Source organism: Haematobia irritans, chromosome 5, assembly GCF_050003625.1.
Source record: "Haematobia irritans isolate KBUSLIRL chromosome 5, ASM5000362v1, whole genome shotgun sequence".
Taxonomy (NCBI): Eukaryota; Metazoa; Arthropoda; class Insecta; order Diptera; family Muscidae; genus Haematobia; species Haematobia irritans.
This window is the reverse complement of record NC_134401.1, coordinates 80,592,363-80,614,041: the sequence shown is the minus strand read 5'-3', so window position 1 is coordinate 80,614,041 and position 21,679 is coordinate 80,592,363. Positions and strand designations below refer to the sequence as shown.

General features: G+C 37.2%; 1 protein-coding gene across 1 annotated transcript; it reads left to right on the top strand.

Moving 5' to 3' along the window:
* Positions 1-6,259: 6,259 nt before the first annotated feature.
* Positions 6,260-18,111, top strand: LOC142241869 (calcineurin-binding protein cabin-1-like). The gene is made up of 2 exons (XM_075313701.1): positions 6,260-6,677; positions 12,171-18,111. Exon 2 carries the CDS (start codon positions 12,310-12,312, stop codon positions 17,995-17,997), a length of 5,688 nt encoding a protein of 1,895 aa, XP_075169816.1. The 5' UTR covers positions 6,260-6,677; positions 12,171-12,309; the 3' UTR covers positions 17,998-18,111.
* Positions 18,112-21,679: the final 3,568 nt, after the last annotated feature.

The following is a 21,679-nucleotide window of genomic DNA, read 5'->3' as shown; positions in this document are numbered from 1 at the left end:
ATCATGACAGCTCTTACAATAGTCATTATACTTCGCACCAATAGTTTTTGCAAAATCGCCTATCAGGCAGCGACCCGTTATAGCAGATATCGGGAGTGATATCTGGCGTCTCGAAAACACTAGCATATATAGTGTGCGGTTTAAATTTAAATGGGGCCATATTTGCTTGGTGTCGTTACAACCCTTACAATTCTCCCATCGAACATTTGCCATCATGACAGCCTTCTGACGCAGTAAGAGCTTCCAGGTAGCCAGAGGCACACCAACAGATTCTAGTTCCCCTGGAATATGTAAGGTGGTTCCTAGCCTTGCTAGCTCATCTGCTTCGCAGTTCCCCGGTATGTTCCTGTGGCCAGGCACCCATATTAGGTGAATATTGTGCTGCTCAGCCATCTCATTGAGAGATTTGCGGCAGTCAATGGCCGTTTTCGAGTTGAGGAACACAGAGTCCAAGGATTTTATTGCAGGTTGACTGTCTGAGTATATATTAATGCCAATATTGCTTGGAGCATTACTTCTCAGCCAATTCACCACTTCTCTTATTGCTAATATTTCAGCCTGAAAAACACTACAGTGATCAGGTAATCTTTTCGCTATTCGAAGTTCCAGATCTTTAGAATATACTCCGAAACCCACTTGGCCATCCAATTTGGAGCCATCAGTGTAGAAATCTATATATCTTTTATTCCCCGGGGTCCGTGTACACCACGCCTCACTGTTGGGAATTAGAGTCTCAAACTTTTTGTCGAAAAGTGGACTCGCCAAAGTGTAATCCACTACGTTAGGCACATCTGGCATTATTTTGAGGACCGAACTGTGACCGTAACTTTTTTCCGACCACAGCGATAGCTCGCGCAACCGCACAGCCGTTGTTGCAGCTGACTGTTTGGCCAAAATGTCTAAAGGCAATAGATGCAATATGACATTAAGGGAGTTTGTTCCTGTCTTGCTGAATGCACCTGAGATAAACAAGCACGCCATACGCTGAACTTTGTCTAAACTTGTCGGCTGGTGAAGTGCCGGCCACCAGACTACAACACCATATAGCATTATAGGTCTAACCACTGCCGTGTATAGCCAATGTACAATTTTTGGTTTTAGTCCCCAATTTTTCCCTATTGCCTTTTTGCACGAGTATGAAGCTATCGTTGCTTTCCTCGCCCTTTCTTCAATATTAAGCTTAAAGTTCAGCTTCCTGTCCAAAATAACGCCAAGGTATTTTGCACACTCCCTAAAGGGAATTTCAATACCCCCTAAGGAAATGGGCCTAACCGTGGGAGTTTTGCGATCTTTGCAGTACATGACTATTTCTGTCTTTGCAGGATTTACCCCAAGACCATTATCTTTCGCCCATTTCTCAGTCATCCGGAGGGCTCTCTGTATAATATCTCTAACTGTTGATGGGAATTTTCCCCTGACTGCTAGCGCCACATCATCTGCGTATGCCACCACTTGTATCCTTTCTTTTTCTAGGGAAACCAGAAGGTCGTTTATAGCAACATTCCAAAGAAGAGGTGATAGAACTCCTCCTCTGTTCACATACCTTTGTATGTTTGCTTGTCCTAGTGTGGCTGAAATGCGTCTCTTCCTTAGAAGTTCGTCTAACAACCTAGGTTAGGTTAGGTTAGGTTAAAGTGGCAGCCCGATTAAGATTCAGGCTCACTTAGACTATTCAGTCCATTGTGATACCACATTAACTAAAAGTACCTATTACATATGGGAACTTCTAGTTTTAACCGCTGAACCTTCTTGATTATTTTTCTTTGTTGAACCAACCAGATTGTTCCAAAAATATTAGCAGACTGCTTAATTTAACGTTTTCCAGATCCGCCAGTAATCTGAAGCTATATGCTCCTAAAAGTTGCTTGCGCTTTACACAAAATGCAGGACACTCACACAAGAGGTGTTTAATTGATTCTTTTTCCTCCGCATCATGACAGCTTATACAATAGTCATTATACTTCGCGCCAATAGTTTTTGCAAAATCTCCTATCCTATCAGTCTAACAACCTAAGTATACCTGGATCAACATTCAGAGTTGTCAGTCCATTTAATATCGAGCTCGGAAGGACGTTATTGAACGCCCCTTCGATGTCTAGAAATGCCACGATTGTGTATTCTTTGACAGATAGTGAGCTTTCAATAAAGCTGACTAGTTCATGTAATGCGGTCTCAGTAGACCTGCCTTTCGAGTATGCATGTTGTCGTTTCGAGAGCAAACTTGAATCGACGCTAGTTCTAAGATAAATATCTATCATCCTCTCCAGAGTCCTAAGTAGGAATGATGATAAGCTGATTGGTCGGAAATCCTTCGCATTCGAGTGAGAGGTTTTTCCCGCTTTAGGTATGAAAACGACTTTTGATTCTCTCCACTTTCGTGGAATATATGCTAAGTTGATACATCCTATATATATCGCCGACAACCAGGGGATAATTCTCTCAGCCACCGCTTTTAACTCCGCCGGAGTAATTCCATCAGGTCCAGGGGATTTGAATGATCCAAAGCTATTTAACGCCCATTTTATTCTAGATTCTGATACAATTTCCTCGATAGGAAACGACCGCTGAGCCACTGTGGCACCGCCAGTGCATGGTTCAACCGTCTGATTTCCGGGAAAATGTGTGTCCAATAGTACCTCCAGCGTCTCCTCACTGGACGTTGTCCAATTGCCCTCCGATGTTTTAATGAAACCTGGAGCGGAGCTCGTGGATGCTAGCACCTTCCGTAGTCTGGAAGCCTCGGACGTATTCTCATTCCAAGAGTTATGCTGAGCCTTTCTCAGTTCTCGCTTGTATCCTCTCAGATTCTTCTTGTAAGCGTCCCAATCCACAGGAGCTCTGGTGGACTTTGCTTTGTTAAAGAGCTTCCTGCACGATTTCCTCATATTACCTAACTCCGTAGACCACCATGGTGGTCGATTTTTCCCCCTTGGCTTCCCTTTAGGGCATGCAGCTTTCAGTGAGATGTTGAAGGCCTTAGTAATCCGCTCCACTGCGTGTTCGATAACTTGCACAGTGCTCATATTTGTCTCTGGTATTTCCGGTATCATCATATTGAACGATTCCCTATACCTATTCCAGTCAGCTTTCCTAACATTTGGCGGAAATATGGTCTTGGTGGTATGAACATCAAATTTGAAACTGATGTAGCGATGATCTGAGAAGCTGTGTTCATTTAAAACCTGCCACTCAGATATCATTTCATTCAGTTCTTGCGAGGCCAAGGTGATGTCCAAAACCTCTTGCCTGTTTTTAGTGACAAAGGTTGGGGCATCCCCCTTGTTGCAAACTACCAGATTAGTACGCAAAATAAACTCTATTAGCGACTCTCCCCTTGCATTAGTATCACTACTTCCCCATATACTATGATTCGCATTCGCATCGCATCCCATAATGAGTTTCGTCTTTGCTTTCAGTGACTCCTCAACTAAGGTCTTAACGGCACATGGAGGCATCTCCCTGTCATGTCCCATATAGACCGAAGATACCCAATATTTGCATTTGGCTATTTCTAAATTGGCAACGACAGTGTCTGCATTGCACATTGAAGGAAGCAGAAACAAGTTAAGCTCGTTTTTAGCAATTATACAGGCTCGAATTGCATCATTACCAGTATACTGCAATAGTTTGAACCCCGGAGTACTTAATTCACATATTTTGTTTCTATAAACATATGGTTCTTGAATAAGAACTTTTAAGGCAGCACATGCAGCCTTACAATGATGAAGATTTATCTGGAGGATCCGTAGGACCATCGAGATTTTCAACAACCGTCACATCAGCCGCTTCAATCGAGTCATCAAGAATGTCCTCTTCAGAGATATCGGTGACTCTCGCAATAACCATAGGTTCAACTTTGGTGAGTTCTGAGGCAGTAGAAGCCTCCTCACGCATACGGTATCTATCCATGTCTTCAACTTTGGTATCTCCCTCGACTTCGCAAGAGGATCCGCTTACTTCTGATTCAGACAGAGGCTTGTCCATTTCTGAATCCTTTAGCTGATCGTTTTTATACACCTTCATTTGGATATAATGAAAGCCATAACATACACGGCCCTGAGCCTTTGCTAGATGTGGCAAATACTGAGTGTTCAATATAAACACTGCATGCCGTCTTGGCCCATCCACTTCATCCAAACGGCCAACCTTCCAATCAGCTGTTGGAAGATCTGGATTGCATTGTTTCAGTCTATTTAAAATAGATTCAGGGTCAGGAGGGTTTGCAGGTATCCACGCATGTGCTCTTGGTCTAGCCGGTATGTCTTTCTTCTCAACTAACTCTAGAGCAGCTCCTTCCCAAACTTCACCAATTAGTATCAGAGCAGCTTTAAAACATTCTATAGACCTCTGGTCCTCAAATGCGACTAGCTTAAATCGTCCTTGATACCAACCAGCCTCTTGGTGTCGAGGATCTGGGCCGGGAAACTTTTCCAGCACCTGTGAGTAGACGCCAGACAAAGCATTCTCAATTTCCCCCCATTTTTGCTTTGGAACCATACCGTCCAATGCTCCTTTATTTATGATAGCCATCACAAGGCTGTCTTTAGCAACTGAGGCAAACGATCGTTGATCCCTTTTGGAGGATGGCAGCTCATCCGGTGATCGTTCCCTTTTTCCAGCCTCAAGAATTGCTTGAGCCCATTTTAAGGAATCGCTTTGTTTAGCCGACAACGTGCTTTGGTCGACTGATCCTAATTTCTTTAGGATAAACAAACCATTTCTGCGTTCCTTGAATCTCTTTCGTGAGGGATTACCTCCTTTTGATGCCGTTACCTTGGAAAAGGTTCGACTTGTCAAATTGTCGCCACCTGTCGACCCGTCTACAGGTCGACTAATTGGGCCTAACTCTTGGTCATTGCCCAAATTTATAACTCCAGTCGATACCCGTCCACTGGGCCCTGAAGTTAGCAACCCAGTGGATGTCTTTGAATTTCTCTGCATGGTGGCCTAATATCCCACCACACTTGAAATTCGTAGTAGGTACTTATTACGATGATTTTATCCGCTATTAAAAAACACGTCCGTTCCATTCGACGGTTGAATAATAACATCCTTGAATAATAACAACTTCTGGATGAAAATGCGTATCACATCGTCAGTTTAATTCATATGCTATTATCAGTTTAAAATGGATATTTTGTGAATTCCTTCTGCTGGATATCAATTCTAACACGCGGTCCAGTACGTTCCTAATTTCAAATTGCCCGCATGTTAATAAAAGGAAGGAACCAAAAGGAAGGAAATCGAATTATCAATGCAAAAGTGTTTACTAATAATGTTTAAGATATTTAAAGTTTTGTTGTTTGTTTGTTTTTTTTTTTTGTTCTTATTTGTTGGTATGTTTAATAAGATTATTATTTATCAATTGGTATTGTAGTGTATTATGTAGTGTAGTGTATTATTAAATATTTTATTTTGATGAAAATGAATAAATTATACAAAATTCATAGAATTTTGGCTTTGACTTTCAATTTGAAGTGGGGATATCATACATACAAATTTAGGTTGAAATGTATTTGCAACGATGTTAATTTTGAATTTGACTCGCATCGAAAATTGTTTGACAAATTATTGAGTAGCGATGCATTTCAATTTGAGGATAACACTTGAGATATTATTGCTAATGTGTGGAATTTCACTGTTGAGGGTAATGTCTGTTTTTTGTTGAGAACGCGATTTTCTCAACAATTTCTCCAACAATTTTCTGAAAAATTGTTGAAATTTAGCATTTTTCAAACGTTTGTGTTTATTGGGAATAAACACAACCGCTTGAAAAATGCTACAATTCAAATGTTTTTCAAACAACCCAACAAACACAAGGATGAGTATTTTTCACATGTAACACTATATCAATTTGATAGTGAATCCCATATTCAACACTAATTCAGATGGCCTTGCAAATTGATTGCCTTCAACAAATTTTCCAATAGGTTTGAAGCATTAAAATGAAATTTAGTTTGAAAAGTTTTTGCTAATATGTTGAGAAATTGTTGCTAACGTGTTGAATTCTACTGTTAAGGGTAATGTCTGTTTTTTGTTGAGAACGCGATTTTCTCAACAATTTCTCAAATTGAATTTTAAGGTAATTCATTGAAAAAATGTTTGAAACCGTATTGAATATAAGCATTCCTCTAATGCTTGTGTTTATTGGGTTGGGATATTGAGTACTCATTTAATTGTAACGAGTACTCAAAAAATTAGTCAGTAACGAGTACTTGTAATCAAATACTCGTTACTTTCCCACCACTAGTCTGCTCACTTTATTCCAATCTATTATCATCAACAAATCATAATCATCTCGAGGTATCGAAAAACATGATGAAAAACTGAATATTAATATTTTCGGATAGTCGGGTGTTGATTTTTTCAAACAATATTCGATACAAAAAAAATACACTTATCGTGAATGTTTATCGAAAACTGTATAACAAATAGATTTTCGGATATTTATCTAACTGTGGCTGAGAAAAAATATAAAATAGATAATTACTACAAAAACGTTCAGCAAAAATAGTGTTAAACTCAGAATTTGTTAAGGCCTACAACTCTTTCATATGTATGCCAGTGTTAGATAAGTACGGAAATACTGAAAGCCACGGAAAATATATACAAAATACCAATCAGAAGAGCTAATTAACCAGGCAGGTCGTGAAGTGAACCAGAATCGACAATGGCGAGTAAGTACAAGAAAAATATCCAAAGTACATACATAAAAACATTATACATTATTCTCACTTTGATTGTTTAATACGACCGGTAAATGATAAACAAAAGTCAAGCATTTTATATTCTTCCAACATTTATTTAATTCTTGTATCACCAATGCATGTGATGAATGTTTATTTGGAAGATCACTAAAATAAACAAAACGAGAAAACGAAATAAAAATTTCGGGAGTTTGCCTTTAATCGGCGATGAAACATACAGTCCTATAGGGAATTTTTAGATATAATTGCTCGCTAGCGTTCTTGTCAGTGGGGTTGGAATGGGGTTGCCAGATGTACGTTCCAATGTCGGCAGATTTTCAAATAAACACCTATATTAAAATAAAGGTGGGTATTAACTTGGAGTTTAGCCGCTAAAGGTGAGTACTATGTTCGGATTTTTCACCAAAACACTAAACTAAAAGTATAAAAATATGTATGAAGACGATTATATTTTTATCAAGTCTTACAAAATAATGGAAGGAAAAGATCCAAGGAATTGATTGCAAATAATTTTATACTTCTATATTAATTAATTAAAAAAAGTAACCTGAAAACAAGCTGGTTTTCAGCTTGAAAATTGAACATAGTACTCAGCTTAAAGTGAAAACTAAATCAGTAAAAAGGTCATAAAATTATACATATATGTTGCAAATTTTGTTATAACTTGATGGGGAATTGCGCAAAGCAGATTTTAGATCTTCACAGAGTTTCTATTCCTTAAAATGGATTATTAAAGAAAATCGTGAAAAATGACGATTTTTGCGGCTAAACTCGAAATTAATACCCACCTTTAGCCGATAAAATCGTCATTTTTTCACGATTACTTTTCTTTAAAGGTGGGTATTAAGTTCGAGTTTATCCGCTAAAATCGCTAAAGTGAAATCCAAATCAGTAAAAAAAGGCATAAAATTATACATATTTGTTGCAAATTTTATTATAACTTGATGGGGAATAGCCCAAAGCAAATTTTCACAAAGTTTGTATTCCTTAAAATGGATTATTAAAGAAAAGTAATCGCGAAAAAATGACGTTTTTAGCGGCTAAACTCGGAACTTAATACCCACCTTAAGGCTTAAATCTACTTTAGTACAAGTGGTTCGATTGGTCCAATTTTTGGCCAGCGTGTAGACTTTTCGATTCTAAACACAAAATGTAATATACAACTTTTTGTCGGAAAGACCTATTTTCGGAGTTACGGGCCCCTAAAGTTTTCATTGTCGCTTATATTGGATTTAGTATCCATCGCACATAATCATCCTAAAAGTAATATATTTAGAATAACATGGACCCGGAGAGGTCTTGGGTTCGCGTCCACTTTGGACTTTGTCCATAGGAGAAAGTCTCAAACCCCGGTCGAAGGCCGGCACCTTTCCACTTTGGGTTCGCGTTAGCCCACTTTGGACCCTGTCCATAGGAGAAAGTCTCAAACCCCGGCCGAAGGCCGGCCACCTTTACCCAGTTTTAAGGGTCGAAAACTGCGCTCTTCCAACAAAATGTACCATTTTTACCAAATACGCAAAAAATGGAATTTTATTCATTTCATGAAAAATTGCTGTCAGCATTAACAAAAATATCTCGATATCTCGAAAAGTAGCCTTTTCCGCCAAATTTTTTACTTAACATTTTCGATTTAAAATCCCTTCTCCTACACTCAAACAAAATTTTTTTTTATTTTTAACAACTTGTGCTATAGTAGATTTGTTCCATAAAAAACATTTTTTTGGAAAATTTGTTGGAAAATGAAAAAAAAGCAATAATTGAAAAAGCTTATTTTTTATAATGAATTACTAAAGAAATTAACACGAAAATTGCTATGTTAGCGCTATAATGCGAACTTATACCGGCGAAGACAATAAAGAAAAGAAGATATGAATTGAATTTGTTTTTTCCGTATTTAGTACCATACATGTTCCATTAGAAAATTCAGTATTTGATCATTTTCTTTTATGGTTTTGTATTCGTAACAAAACTTAATTTACTAATTTTGAGATTGTGTCTCCTCGTTTAATAATAATTGACTGCAATCGATACCACCGAAGATTGCAAAAACTTTCAAGAATATAGCTAATTAAAATTGTTCGGCATCAAAACAATAAGTTAGATATATTTCTGTTTTGCTAACTAACTTTTTATTACTTATTAATGACTTTGGACGTCTAAATTTTTCTCCAATTAAGGCATAACCGCGTATAAAATGTTTGCTGATCGCATTAAAAGCTTTTAAGTAAATAGTTCCTACCTTTAATTTTAACATTTAAGTGAAAGTTTTGAATATTAGAATATTTTTCTGCTACCACGAACAAGATTATGAAATTTTATGAAAGTTAGCAATATTCTAAGATGTTTTTCTTAGAATATTTTTCTTATTTATTTATTTATTTTTCTTATACAAATGCCACATTTTTTAAGGGTCGAACATCTACCACATAAAAATATCCGAGAATTCATGAAAATGTGGCAAGCCCAATTGCGAACGATATAGGGTATCCATAAATTGTCTGACGCATTCGAAATAATATAATTGGATAAAAACCCAAAGTTTTGCTGGACGGCGTATAGCCATGTATTGTTTTGTGTGTGTTTAAGCCTTTATTTGTACTTCACAATTGTTTAAGCATTTAAAAGTACTCTTCCATTAGCTGTTAAAACCATTCAAAAAATCAATACTTGCAACATGGGCCCTACACTGTAAACAGATGCCTTCATCAGTTTCATGTATGCATGCGGACGGTTATATATTTATAAATATGTGTACACGTATATTCAACATTATGAACAACAATACAACTGTTCTGCAGCTTCATCAATGGAAAAGTCCTAGCCACAATCTCCACCGCCATTTGCATTGAGTTTTATACGTGAAGGTGTTTGTCTATTTAACCTTACTGTATATATTCCATTTGCCCCATTCTGCAACAATCTTACAACACATTATGATTCCTTCTTTGCTGTTTCCATTCGAAGGATTTATTATTTTTATTTTTTGTTTTTTATTTCTTTCTCGTGTGTGTCTATTCCCCAGTGATAGCGGGTCTGTGTGAAAGATGTTTCATTATAATGCAGATTTAAAGACTTGTGTTATTGACAATCGCACGCATAACATAGATATGTATATGGTTGTACGAATTATTAAATACAATATTTTTTTATTAACCCTTGCACAATGAGAACATATATGAAGTTGTTATGTGGTGTGTTTGTACACAATGTGATTGCCAAAAAAATTCTTCAGGAGCATTTTCAAATATCTGCACATTTATGTGAAAGTTTTCCTGTTGAAATCAGATCCCTGAGTACTGTTTTGTTTTGATAAACTCTTGTCTATTGAAAAACAAGAGAAAATGTTGACATTAAGGTCAAGCCAAAAACAATGCGGCACCTGATCCTTCTTTAAAGTTGGGACAACTCACAAACTTTCCATCTGAGAAAATTTACAAAGGCATTTATATTTGAATGCCCATTGTGAGTTTCTGGTAATATTAAAGGAAATCATCTGTTCAAATTGGCCAGCTAAAAGATAACTATTAAACAAAATTGAAAATCAACAAAACGCTTGTGCAAGTAACATTAGGGAGAATCATACGTAGCATCACTATGTGTATCCTATCAAACCATACACTGCAGTTAAATTTTCGAATTCATTTTTGTCCTCTGAATGTTGGAAGTGGGCTGTAAATTTCCACAGTATGTAAATTTAGTTTAATCTACGTAATCTGTATGAAATGAATGGAAGCTAACATCGACATCGTCGTTTTTTTTTGATACGATATAAAAGGACATCTAGACATTAAGGCATTAAGGCATTACAAAAGCAAAGGGAGACAATGTAAAATGTTACTCCACACAAGTTAGCGAATGGGGATGGTGCGATACTTAGATTGCTGGTGGTTGAAGTTTTCAAATAGCTAAACAAGCCTTATCTTGCATAAAACGAAACAAAATAGAATCGTTTGATGTCATCGTTGTTTTTGAGATTCGCACGAACATGTGATATTGACGCAGAAAATCTTCCAACTCATCACTGCCATGACAAATTAAATTACACACAAAGGACCAATTAAAGCAAAACAACAAACATAATACGATTTCAGGGTAGAAGCTACAAACAGAGCAGTGATGCGAAGTTCATAGGTTTACTCTGAGCGGTGTTGAAAACATTAGAAAAATACTTTGGTTATATAGAATGGGAAGAAAATATAATATTTTAAAAATGATACAATCAATATGAAAACGAAAATAGCTATAGCGAGAATTAGCTATATTGTGAGAGAGATTTTGGAGCTAGGCTTACGGAACGTTTTCCAGGGTAACACCTATTCGAAATGAGAGGTTTCTTTCCGATACGATCATATAGAAATATTCATATAATTACAATATATAATATTCGTATAATTATTTATGTAACTTTGGTCTGCATCTCTATTGTTCAGCTTCAGACAAGCCAAGGATACGTCTAAAACTTCCTGATTGCTTGTACGCAATTGGGTTGAATTGCAAAATTAATTGTTCCGATTAAAAAGTCGTGGTCGAATCGCAGTGAACGAAGAAAAACTGTAAAATATAGGTTACTTTCTCTTTCCATCTTTGACGACACTTATAAAAAACTGAAATAAAAGTAAATATATCTGTAGTACCGATCGAACTCATACAACGCGAGATATAGATAAATCACGCCATCTATTGGTTCCATGTAAGTGGAAGTAATGCAATTTTGGTAAATAACTATTTTTAGACATACTTAGGGATACAAAAGTTGACGACTGATTTAGTCCACAATCGACTTTTTGTCGATTAAAGTTTCGCTAAATGTTTTTTGATTTTTTTCTGAAATCTAATCGAACTTACGGTCACACTGGTCAAATATTTGATATTGGGTATATAGCGTCAAAATAGGAGTATTTTCCAAAAACGTTATCCAGATATTTCGTAAAAGATCCTGAAAAAAAGTTTGACACTTGATCCTGAAAAAAAGTTTGACACACTTGGTTTGCTCAAATATGTGCCAAGTAGTGCCGTAGCCCAAATCGAATAAAAGGCTTGAAAAGTCTAATTAACCTAAAGTTGACATTGCACCACGGTGTTTCTTTCACAGGAGATGTTTCCACAACATACTTATTCAAATAACAGAAATTTAATTCAAATATCAGAATCCACTCATGTTTGGTACGTCCATGGTCTATGACCTACAATGGAAATCAAATCACTTGAAAATAGGGTGTATCTTTGGCCTCATTTCCTGTAAAATTTCATTTTATTAGAATATTTTTAATAATCTTTCCTTTATGCATTCGAAGGAATTTGTTAAAACCGTCCCTTGACCTGGGCATGCAAAGTATATGTAATGCATCCCTTATTACTTCAAGAGATATCTTCCATATCCCTTCGGGGATATTCTGTGTAAATATATCTTCCGCCTCACATGAAAAATGTATAATTTTGTGTTTTAATTTTTCTGTTGTACAGGAGGCGAAGTCCATGTTTTATGGCACTAGTGATCCTGAAACTTGTGCAGTAAGCTCCTGCCCTACCACAGAATTATTATTTGCAAATCACTATCCCGATTGATGACCACCCTATACAATATAATTTTTGAAGAATAAAAATGATTAAAATTACTGCATTGAATGAGGACGAACAATGCGAAGTTTCCGAGCAAGAAGAAGTTACCATCATCAAAGAAGCTCAGGAGGCATTGGCTGAGAATGACTATGTCCGTGCTATCAAATTTAAAGCGGAAGGCAATGAAGAGTTAGCATTAGCTCTTCTAAATGATTTGCTGGAAACGAGAGTATTGTGTGAGGGCAACAACGATGATAAGTTGAAGTTCATCAAATACAATTGTTACAAAAACATTGCCATCATATTGGAAGGCCGTTGCGAATATAGCTTGGCACTACGCAACTACATATCGGCAATTTTAATCGACAATTCTGATGTTTATACATTGCATAAATTTGGTCAACGGGCATTAAAAATGAATTGCATCGAATTGGCCGAATATGCCTTTGAAAATTGTCTCAGAAACAATAGCGCACATTGGAGAGCGGCTGAGGGAAAGCTAACTACAATGTATAACGCTAGAAATCTTCTAGGATCATACATGCTGGCATTAGAAGTTAGCAAAAGAAATCCCAAAGATACCAAGGCTCTCGAAAAAATGCGTGATATATTAACATGGTTCAGGCTTATTCCGAAAGCCTTTATATTGTGCGGTCAAGACTTTAATGCTCCAAATGCTACACAAGGCAAGCAACCCCGTAATTTGCAAATTTTGTCTGATTTGATGCAGAGTAATATAAAAAGTGAAGAAGATATCAGTCATGTTCAGCATGATCTTTCCAATGTGGTTATTACAGATTTATCTTGGTATTCTGTTGGACAATTCATTTTGGACTATTATGCATACTTGATTGACCATGGTATTGATATCTGTCGTTGTTTCAATTTTAAAGATGTTATAAATATCCCAACGAGCATAGATATTAGCGAAACCACCAAAAAAGACAACGAAAATTCTCAAAGCAATGATGCCGATGAAGAAATGGCAAATGCGCATATAAATACTGCGCAAGCCGATTCAAATAAAAATATTTATTCCGAAATTTCGGATATACAGCCAATGGATTCCAATAATGAAGATTCTGATACAAATAATAAGGCAGAGGGCTCTGACATCAGCCGGAACAAATCCAGGCGGCGTTGTAGTGACTTACACTTTCTAGAGCAATGGGGTTGGCACAAGAACCGTAGATATTCTTCTCGCAAGAAAAACGATAAAGACGAGACAGATGATAGTTTAAACTTTTACTTGAGAAGAACCTTCTCCAAATATACTTGTAAGTCAGTGAATGAGACATGGCCCTTTAAATCGGCATCGGCTACAAACTATGAAAGCCCCGATGTTGCCGACTACAAGTGTGCTACTTGTAACAAACTAAATCTTGAAGAATCATTCCAGATTGCCACTCAACAAGATTTTGAAAAATTCACAAAAAAGATGAATGAAAAACCCGTAGACATTATTGCAATTATTTTCAAATGGCTGAAGCATATATCTCTACAGTGGAATGTCACTTTTCCAGATGAAATAAAGCTACAGTATATTGAAGTATTCGGCCTTTATATATCTCATTATGATTTAGCATCCTGGAATCAGCTGTCCTCAGAGAACTTTGAATCATCATATCGCATTTGTATGCTATTTTTGGAGCTAACATTCAACCGAGAAATGTATCGAAATGATATATGGGAAAAGGTCTACCACCATTTGTGTTTTAATTTGGGAACTTGTAAAATCATTTCACAGAATGGTAGTTGCGATTTTGAACTGAGACTGTTATACTTGAAATATCTGTTATTCGCAGAAAAAATGCAATTCAATGAATGTCTCATGTGTTTAAATCAAATATCTTTAATACTGTCGCAGAAAAATGAATCTTTTGTTCTTCACTTACCCAATTCCGGTCGGGTGTGCATAAACAATGATTATATAGATATACTGCAGAGGCAATACCGAAGCCAAATCGACGTATGCAACATTCCAAAATTATACAATGCAGAGTTGTGGTCCCAACTTGTGGATATAATTATCAGTAATATAGAGAGTAGCAATGATAAATATGAAAACGATCATTGGCTTAAGGATTTAGTTACAATGCTAGAAACTCTTTTGCAATCGCTTTGGAAGATGAGCTCGTATGAGCTCTGTTTGGTTTGGGCGGAAAAATGTTATCATTATGGTGTTTCTCATTATCTAGAAGAAGGCAAATCAACAACTCGCCAAAAAATGTTGGCAGATTTTATAAATTTCACCACATCATATATAGAGGCCATTATTTTAAATGAAGGACACCAAATTGTGGCGCTTCTAAATGGTGATGATCTATCGCGTATGGTTCAGAATATTATTCGAATATTGATTTATCAATTTGAAGGTAATTTCGATAAAAACAGTACACATGGTTCCGAATTGAATTTCAAACGTCCCTGGGTTATACTCCATCAAATTCTTCTAAGGGATGAAGAGAATAGTAACAATCCTGTTTCCCAAATAGCGGAAAACAACGAAGAGACGAACGAGTCTATGCCCTGTTCTTTTCTGTTGTTATTTACTGCTCACGAGTATTTGGGCAAACGTCAATGGTGTTCAGTTAACAGTGGAGAATTCCTACAATATGTTTTGGATGCCGTTGTGGTTAATTTTAAAGCTCCCATATATGACATGTGTCGAGATGTTATTTATGAGTACATTGAGCAGGTAACATACTGTTTATATAACTATCCACCCAAAAAGGCACGCTCAAAACATTTGGAGGAACACGAGGCATATCCCATCAAATTAACATGGGAGAGAGCTCTGCAATTATTTGACCTGTATAAGCCAGAACAATTACCCGAATTCAATTCCTACAAGGCTGAATCGATTACTTCGGATATGGAGCAAATGCTTATAAAAATGATATCACTGGTGCCCAAAGAATTCGATCCTTCGCCATATACAGAAAATGTTATAAATTATATCGAGGGATTGAGTAGTATACCCCCTGCAGAGATACAGGAATGCATGCTGCCGTACAAGATCATAAGTTTATATTATCTATTAGCTGATTTTTATTTTAAAAATCGGGATTTTTCCAAAGCTACCAAATTTTACACATTGGACTTGGTTATAAATCCCACAAGGTTTGATTCGTGGGCCGGCATAGCTTTGTCCAAAGCCAGTCAAATTGAGACAAAGTTAAATGGGTTAGATCAACTTAGCATGGATCTTTTGTGGATAGATTGCGATCAAGTTTTGCGATGTTTCGAACGATGTACCGCATTGAATAAATTCCAAACACTATTGTGGATTGAGTATGGATCATTTTGTTACACCATACACTCCCATTTCTCTCGATGTATGAAATATTGCACAAAAACAGATTTTGAAACAATGCCCGATGTAGATAAACGCAAGGATAACTTGTTAAACATTGCCCAAAACTGCTTCTCCTTTACAAGTTCATTGCAGAATTCTTCTTTGGCCGTAATGGAAGATTGCAATGATACCAATGATGAGAAGTGGTTGTGCCAATATATGCTTGGAAAGATAGCTGAGAAGCGGAAGCAGGAGCCTAAGCTTTATTTAACTCACTACCTATCGGCAGCAAATTATTTATACGAATCATCAGCTTCATATCCAATAAAAATAAATCACAATAATCCCACTCCCCTGTCCGTGGAAGCTCTTGAGGTGTTCTATCGTATAAACGCAGCTATCATAAAGTACATAACGCGCGAGGGTAGCATTTCCAGAAGTAATGGCGATCTCTTTAACAAGATACTAAAAAATCTTACAAACAGTCCATTCGCCTTTAACAAGGCCAAAATTGATGGGAATTCTCTCACAATGTTAAGGAAAAAAATGGGCGATAAAATACAAATTGTATCTGGTGGCATACCAACGAAAATTGATTCAAATACTGATAAGCCCCCCGATGAAAATGAAAAGCCCGTAGAAAATGTGGTCTCGAATGCGCCCAGCCGAAGAATATCGCAAGAAAGTTCGCGCTCCATATCGAGAAGTAGTTCCACCTCTACAATTTTGTCAACAGAATCATCAAGCACATTAAGTGAATCAGACACTGACATGTGCCTGGACGAGGGGGCAAAAAATAACACAACTTATTCATTTGATGAAATGAAGGCTATATACAAAATGGTTATTAAAAATATTGAGGAGTGTGTAACACGCTTTCCAGAGCATTATAAGTCGTTATATCGACTAGTGCATCATTACATGAATTCTCCACCCGGACTCAAGAACATGGAAGCATGCGAACAACTTTTAATGGGTCAATATAAAACTAGTCTTGGCAATGTTGTAAATGGATTATTCTATGAAAGAAAAACCAATAATCTATTCAACGGCATTTGGCGCATACCTTCGTCAGAGATTGACCGCCCAGGGAGTTTCTCAGCCCATCTTGTGAAATGTGTAAAAATATTTATAGCACTTCTGTTCGAAACAAAGAACCACAAAATTTTGATTGACATCGCACTGAACTTATGTAAAACCCCAGACGCCGACAAACGATATATAGCAGATGCTGCTCGAAAGGATCTGTACCAACAATGCATCTCAAATACTGTGCAAATTTTACGCGAAAGCTTGGAGAAAAATAAACAAGAACGAAATGATTTGGCATTAGTAAACCTGCTACTGGATATCTACAAAATTCACAAGAAATGTGTTAAATACATGAGCCAGAAAGAACCTACGTTTACGAAATTGCTTACGGAAGCGTATAAGGTATTCATTAGTGATAAGGTTCAGCATCTTCCAGAGAATAGCAACTACTTGGATCTAGCTATAAAACTGTGTTTGCAGGAGCTTACGTCGAGAAAGGCTTTGGAAAAGTCAAATAAAGGCGACGATCCAAAGGGGTCAACCGAATCTACTACAAATCCCTTAAGGTATACTAACATCCCTGGTTTGGGCATAAATATAAATAAACAGCGCAACTTTGGGCCAATTACGGCCCGAGATAAATTGGATATGCCACCTGCTTTCAACTACCCTGATGTTTTCTTACCACCTTTCCTTTCTACAATAATGTCTTCATGTGACAAAAATCCAGCCAGCAATGATTTACGGGGATATTCCCTAAATACAGCAGATCAGGAAGCTGTAGCAAATAATTCCATTCAATTACAGTCGCTTCAACGAGCTAATATGCAATTATCAATTGATCAAGTATTCAATGCTAGTCTGATGGCCAATTCCATAGACACACCGCTGCAGTCCAAAATTAAAGCATCGATGAAAAATAGAAAAATGGATTTCAAACCATATTCACGCCCTAATTCAAGTGACACTCAACTGCAACCCAGCGAATGTAATTACGAAAAATATGAATCCCTTTTGAAGGCCAATGAAGCCCGTCTACAATGTTTTGCATCATTTGCATATGAGAATTATAATCAAACTGATAGAGAAATGATACAAAAGGCTATGTATGACAATGCACTAGCTGACAGAAATTTAGGCACTCTCGCAAGAAATGATGGAAATAAAGAAGATGGCAGAGTAGCATTTTCACCATCAGATGTTCCCAAATCGATTGTGCCCCCTAATATGTTGCCAATTGATGCCGAGAGAAATCCAGTGAAAACCTTACAACAAAAGTTGGCTGAACGTCAGAAGGTTTCTCAGTTGCACGAACTAAATTCATCATCATCAACATCCAATATAGCAAACAATAATCCACCCGAAGCGAGTAATACTGATGATGTTATTATCTTGGACTAGGTATTTCATTCAGGTAGCTAGTGTCCGCCATAAATGTTTATTCTAAAATAAATCCAGAATATTTCATATTTTAAAATATTTTCAATAAAGTCAAAGACATAGTTCGAAACAAAATTTCACATCATATATTCTTCTTTTCGAGGATGGAGGTGGGGGTTGCAAAAGCAACATGGTGTAATGAAAATCTGTATAATAATAACTGAAATGTATTTCTCTGTAATAGTTAGCTTTGTCTTAATTTTGATTTTAATTTGTGATGAGGCAAAAAAGCATTAATTTGCAAATTATTTGTCTGAATAATTTTACTGGTTAAATTTCATTCCGGAGAGAAATCGGTTAATCTTGAGGTCGGCCATAGCACAGATGGTGTAAATTGCTGAATCAAATTGAATCAACTGAAAGACTTTTGCAATACGATAGAATTATCCTTTATAGTAAAAAAAATGTATTTGTTGACCACTCTCTCTATGAGAATTAGGGCAAATATTTTAAGTAAGTTTGTCTAGTTCTTTGTTAATCATATAAGCATAGAGTTGTTATGAACTCTTTTATACACTGAAAAAATATTTACGTGGTATTAAAGATTACGCAACCTAAATTTTAGGATGTGCAAATATCTTTAAGATAATGAAATATTAATTAAACGAAAGTTTATAACCATTGTTTCATTTTTTTTTATTAAATTTAGGACACAAATTTTGGAAATTTTCGTCCCTCAGTTAAAGTCATATGTCTTCGAACTAAGGTCAATTTTCCTTGAAAGTAAAGAAACACATTTTCGAAAATCGTTCTTAAATTAACTGAAATATTGGATCTTTATTTTGGTTTAATATATTTTTTTGTTTGTTTGGAATTAGGAAAACAGATTTTTGTATCTGTTATAATTTGGATTTTAAACTGGCGTTTGTACATGATTAGCTTTATTAATATATCGTAAAAAGAGAATGGAAATTCTATAAATTATATTTGTATTCTAAGCCGCATATTCGGCTCGGAATCTATACCAAAATCCTTAGAGGAAGGTCAAAATCTTTAGTACCAAGTAAAGTTTTGTTTCTTGAGTGCACTCAAAAAAATATTGTCGTAAGGCCAAAGATTTCGTGTTCTTAAAATACGAATGCGTTTTTTGCTTAACATTGAAGACGCATTTCTCTAACATAAAGTTTTTTTCCTTGTCTAAAAGACGATAAACTTTTTAATAAAGTTGGTTTGTCCTTATAACTAAGGGATTCGACTTAGCTGAAATCTTAAAATGAAAGAAAATATTGTTTGACTAGGTTAGGTTAGGTTAACCCATATTCTCATAGCGTCGTCATAAGACGACAGAAACATTGGCATGTTAAATGCACCAGTGTACCGTTATCGCTGCACAGAAAAAAATAAAAAAAAAACAACAAGGGTATTCTTTGTCAATTGCGACACCCATTTTCCGGAAACCTGAACCCGATATGACAATTTATTTAAAGTAATCTGAAGCTATATGCCCCTAAAATTTGTTTACGCCTTACACAAAATGTAGGACACTCACACAAGAGGCGTTTTATTGATTCCTTTTCCTCCGCATCATGACAGCTCATACAATAGTCATTATACTTCGCGCCAATAGTTTTTGCAAAATCGCCTATCAGGCAGCGACCCGTTATAGCAGATACCAGGAGTGATATCCGACGTCTCGAGTGTGCGGTTCAAGTTTAAATGGGACCATATTTGCTTGGTGTCGTTACAACCCTTGCAATTCTCCCATCGAACATTTGCCATCATGACAGCCTTCTCACGCAGTAAGAGCTTGCAGGTAGTCAGAGGCATACGAACAGAGTCTAGTTCCTCTGGAACATGTAAGGTAGTTCCTAACCTTGCTAGCTCATCTGCTTCACAGTTCCCCGGTATGTTCCTATGGCCAGGCACGTCGATGGCCGTTTTCGAGTTGAGGAACACAGAGTCCAAGGATTTTATTGCAGGTTGACTGTCTGAGTATATATTAATGCCAATGTTGCTTGGAGCATTACTTCTCAGCCAATTCACCACTTCTCTTATTGATAATATTTCAGCCTAAAAACACTACAGTGATCAGGTAACCTTTTCGCTATTCAAAGTTCCAGATCATTAGGATATACTCCGAAACCCACATGTCCATCCGATTTGAAGCCATCAGTGTAGAAATTTATATATCTATTATTCCCCGGGGTCCGTGTACACCACGCCTCACTGTTGGGAATTAGAGTCTCAAACTTTTTGTCGAAAAGTGGTCTCGCCAAAGTGTAATCCACTACGATAGGCACATCTGGCATTATTTTGAGGACCGAACTGTGACCGTAACTTTTTTCCGACCACAGCGATAGCTCGCACAACCGTTGTTGCAGCTGACTGTTTGGCCAAAATGTCTAAAGGCAATAGATGCAGTACGACATTAAAGGAAATTTGTTCCTGTCTTGCTGAATGCACCTGCACAAGCACGCCATACGCTGAACTTTGTCTAAACTTATCGGCTGGTGAAGTGCCGGCCACCAGACTACAACACCATATAGCATTATAGGTCTAACCACTGCCGTGTATAGCCAATGCACAATTTTTGGTTTTAGTCCCGAGTATAAAGCTACCGTTGCTTTCCTCGCCCTTTCTTCAATATTAAGCTTAAAGTTCAGCTTCCTGTCCAAAATAACGCCAAGGTATTTTGCATACTCGCGAAAGGGAATTTCAATACCCCCTAAGGAAATGGGCCTTCCGGAGGGCTCTCTGTATAATATCTCTAACTGTTGATGGGAATTTTCCCCTGACTGCTAGTGCCACATCATCTGCGTATGCCACCACTTTTGTCCTTTCTTTTTCTAGCGAAACCAGGAGGTTGTTTATAGCAACATTCCAAAGAAGAGGTGATAGAACTCCTCCTTGGGGAGTGTCTCTGTTCACATACCTTTGTATGTTTGCTTGTTCGTCTAGCAGCCTAAGTATACCTGGATCAACATTCAGAGTTGCCAGTCCATTTAATATAGAGCTCGGATTGACGTTATTGGATGCCCCCTTGATGTCTTGAAACGCCACGATTGTGTATTCATTGACAAATAGTGAGCTTTGAGCAATAAAGCTGGCTAGTTTATGCAAAGCGGTCTCAGTAGACCTGCCCTTTGAGTATGCATGCTGCCGTTTGAAGAGCAAACTTGAATCGACGCTAGTTCTAAGATAAATGTCTATCATCCTCTCCAGAGTCTTAAGTAGGCATTCGAGCGAGAGGCTTTCCCCGCTTTAGGTGTGAAAACGACTTTTGTTTCCCTCCACTTTCCTGGAACATGTGCTAAGTTGATACATCCTATATATATCGCCGACAACCAGGGGATAATTCTGTCAGCCAACGCTTGTAACTCCGCCGGAGTAATTCCATCAGGTCCGGGGGATTTGAATTGAAAGCTATTTAACGCCCATTTTATTCTAGATTCCGATACAATTTCCTCGATAGGAAACGACCGCTGAGCCACTGTGGCAAAGCCAGTATATGGTTCAACCGTCTGTTTTCCAGGAAAATGTGTGTCCAATAGTACCTCAAGCGTCTCCTCACTGGACGTTGTTCAATTGCCCTCCGATGTTTTAATGAAACCTGGAGCGGAGTTCGTGGATGCTAGCACCTTCCGTAGTCTGGAAGCCTCGGACGTATTCTCAATGCTGCTGCAGTAATCATTCCAAGAGTTAT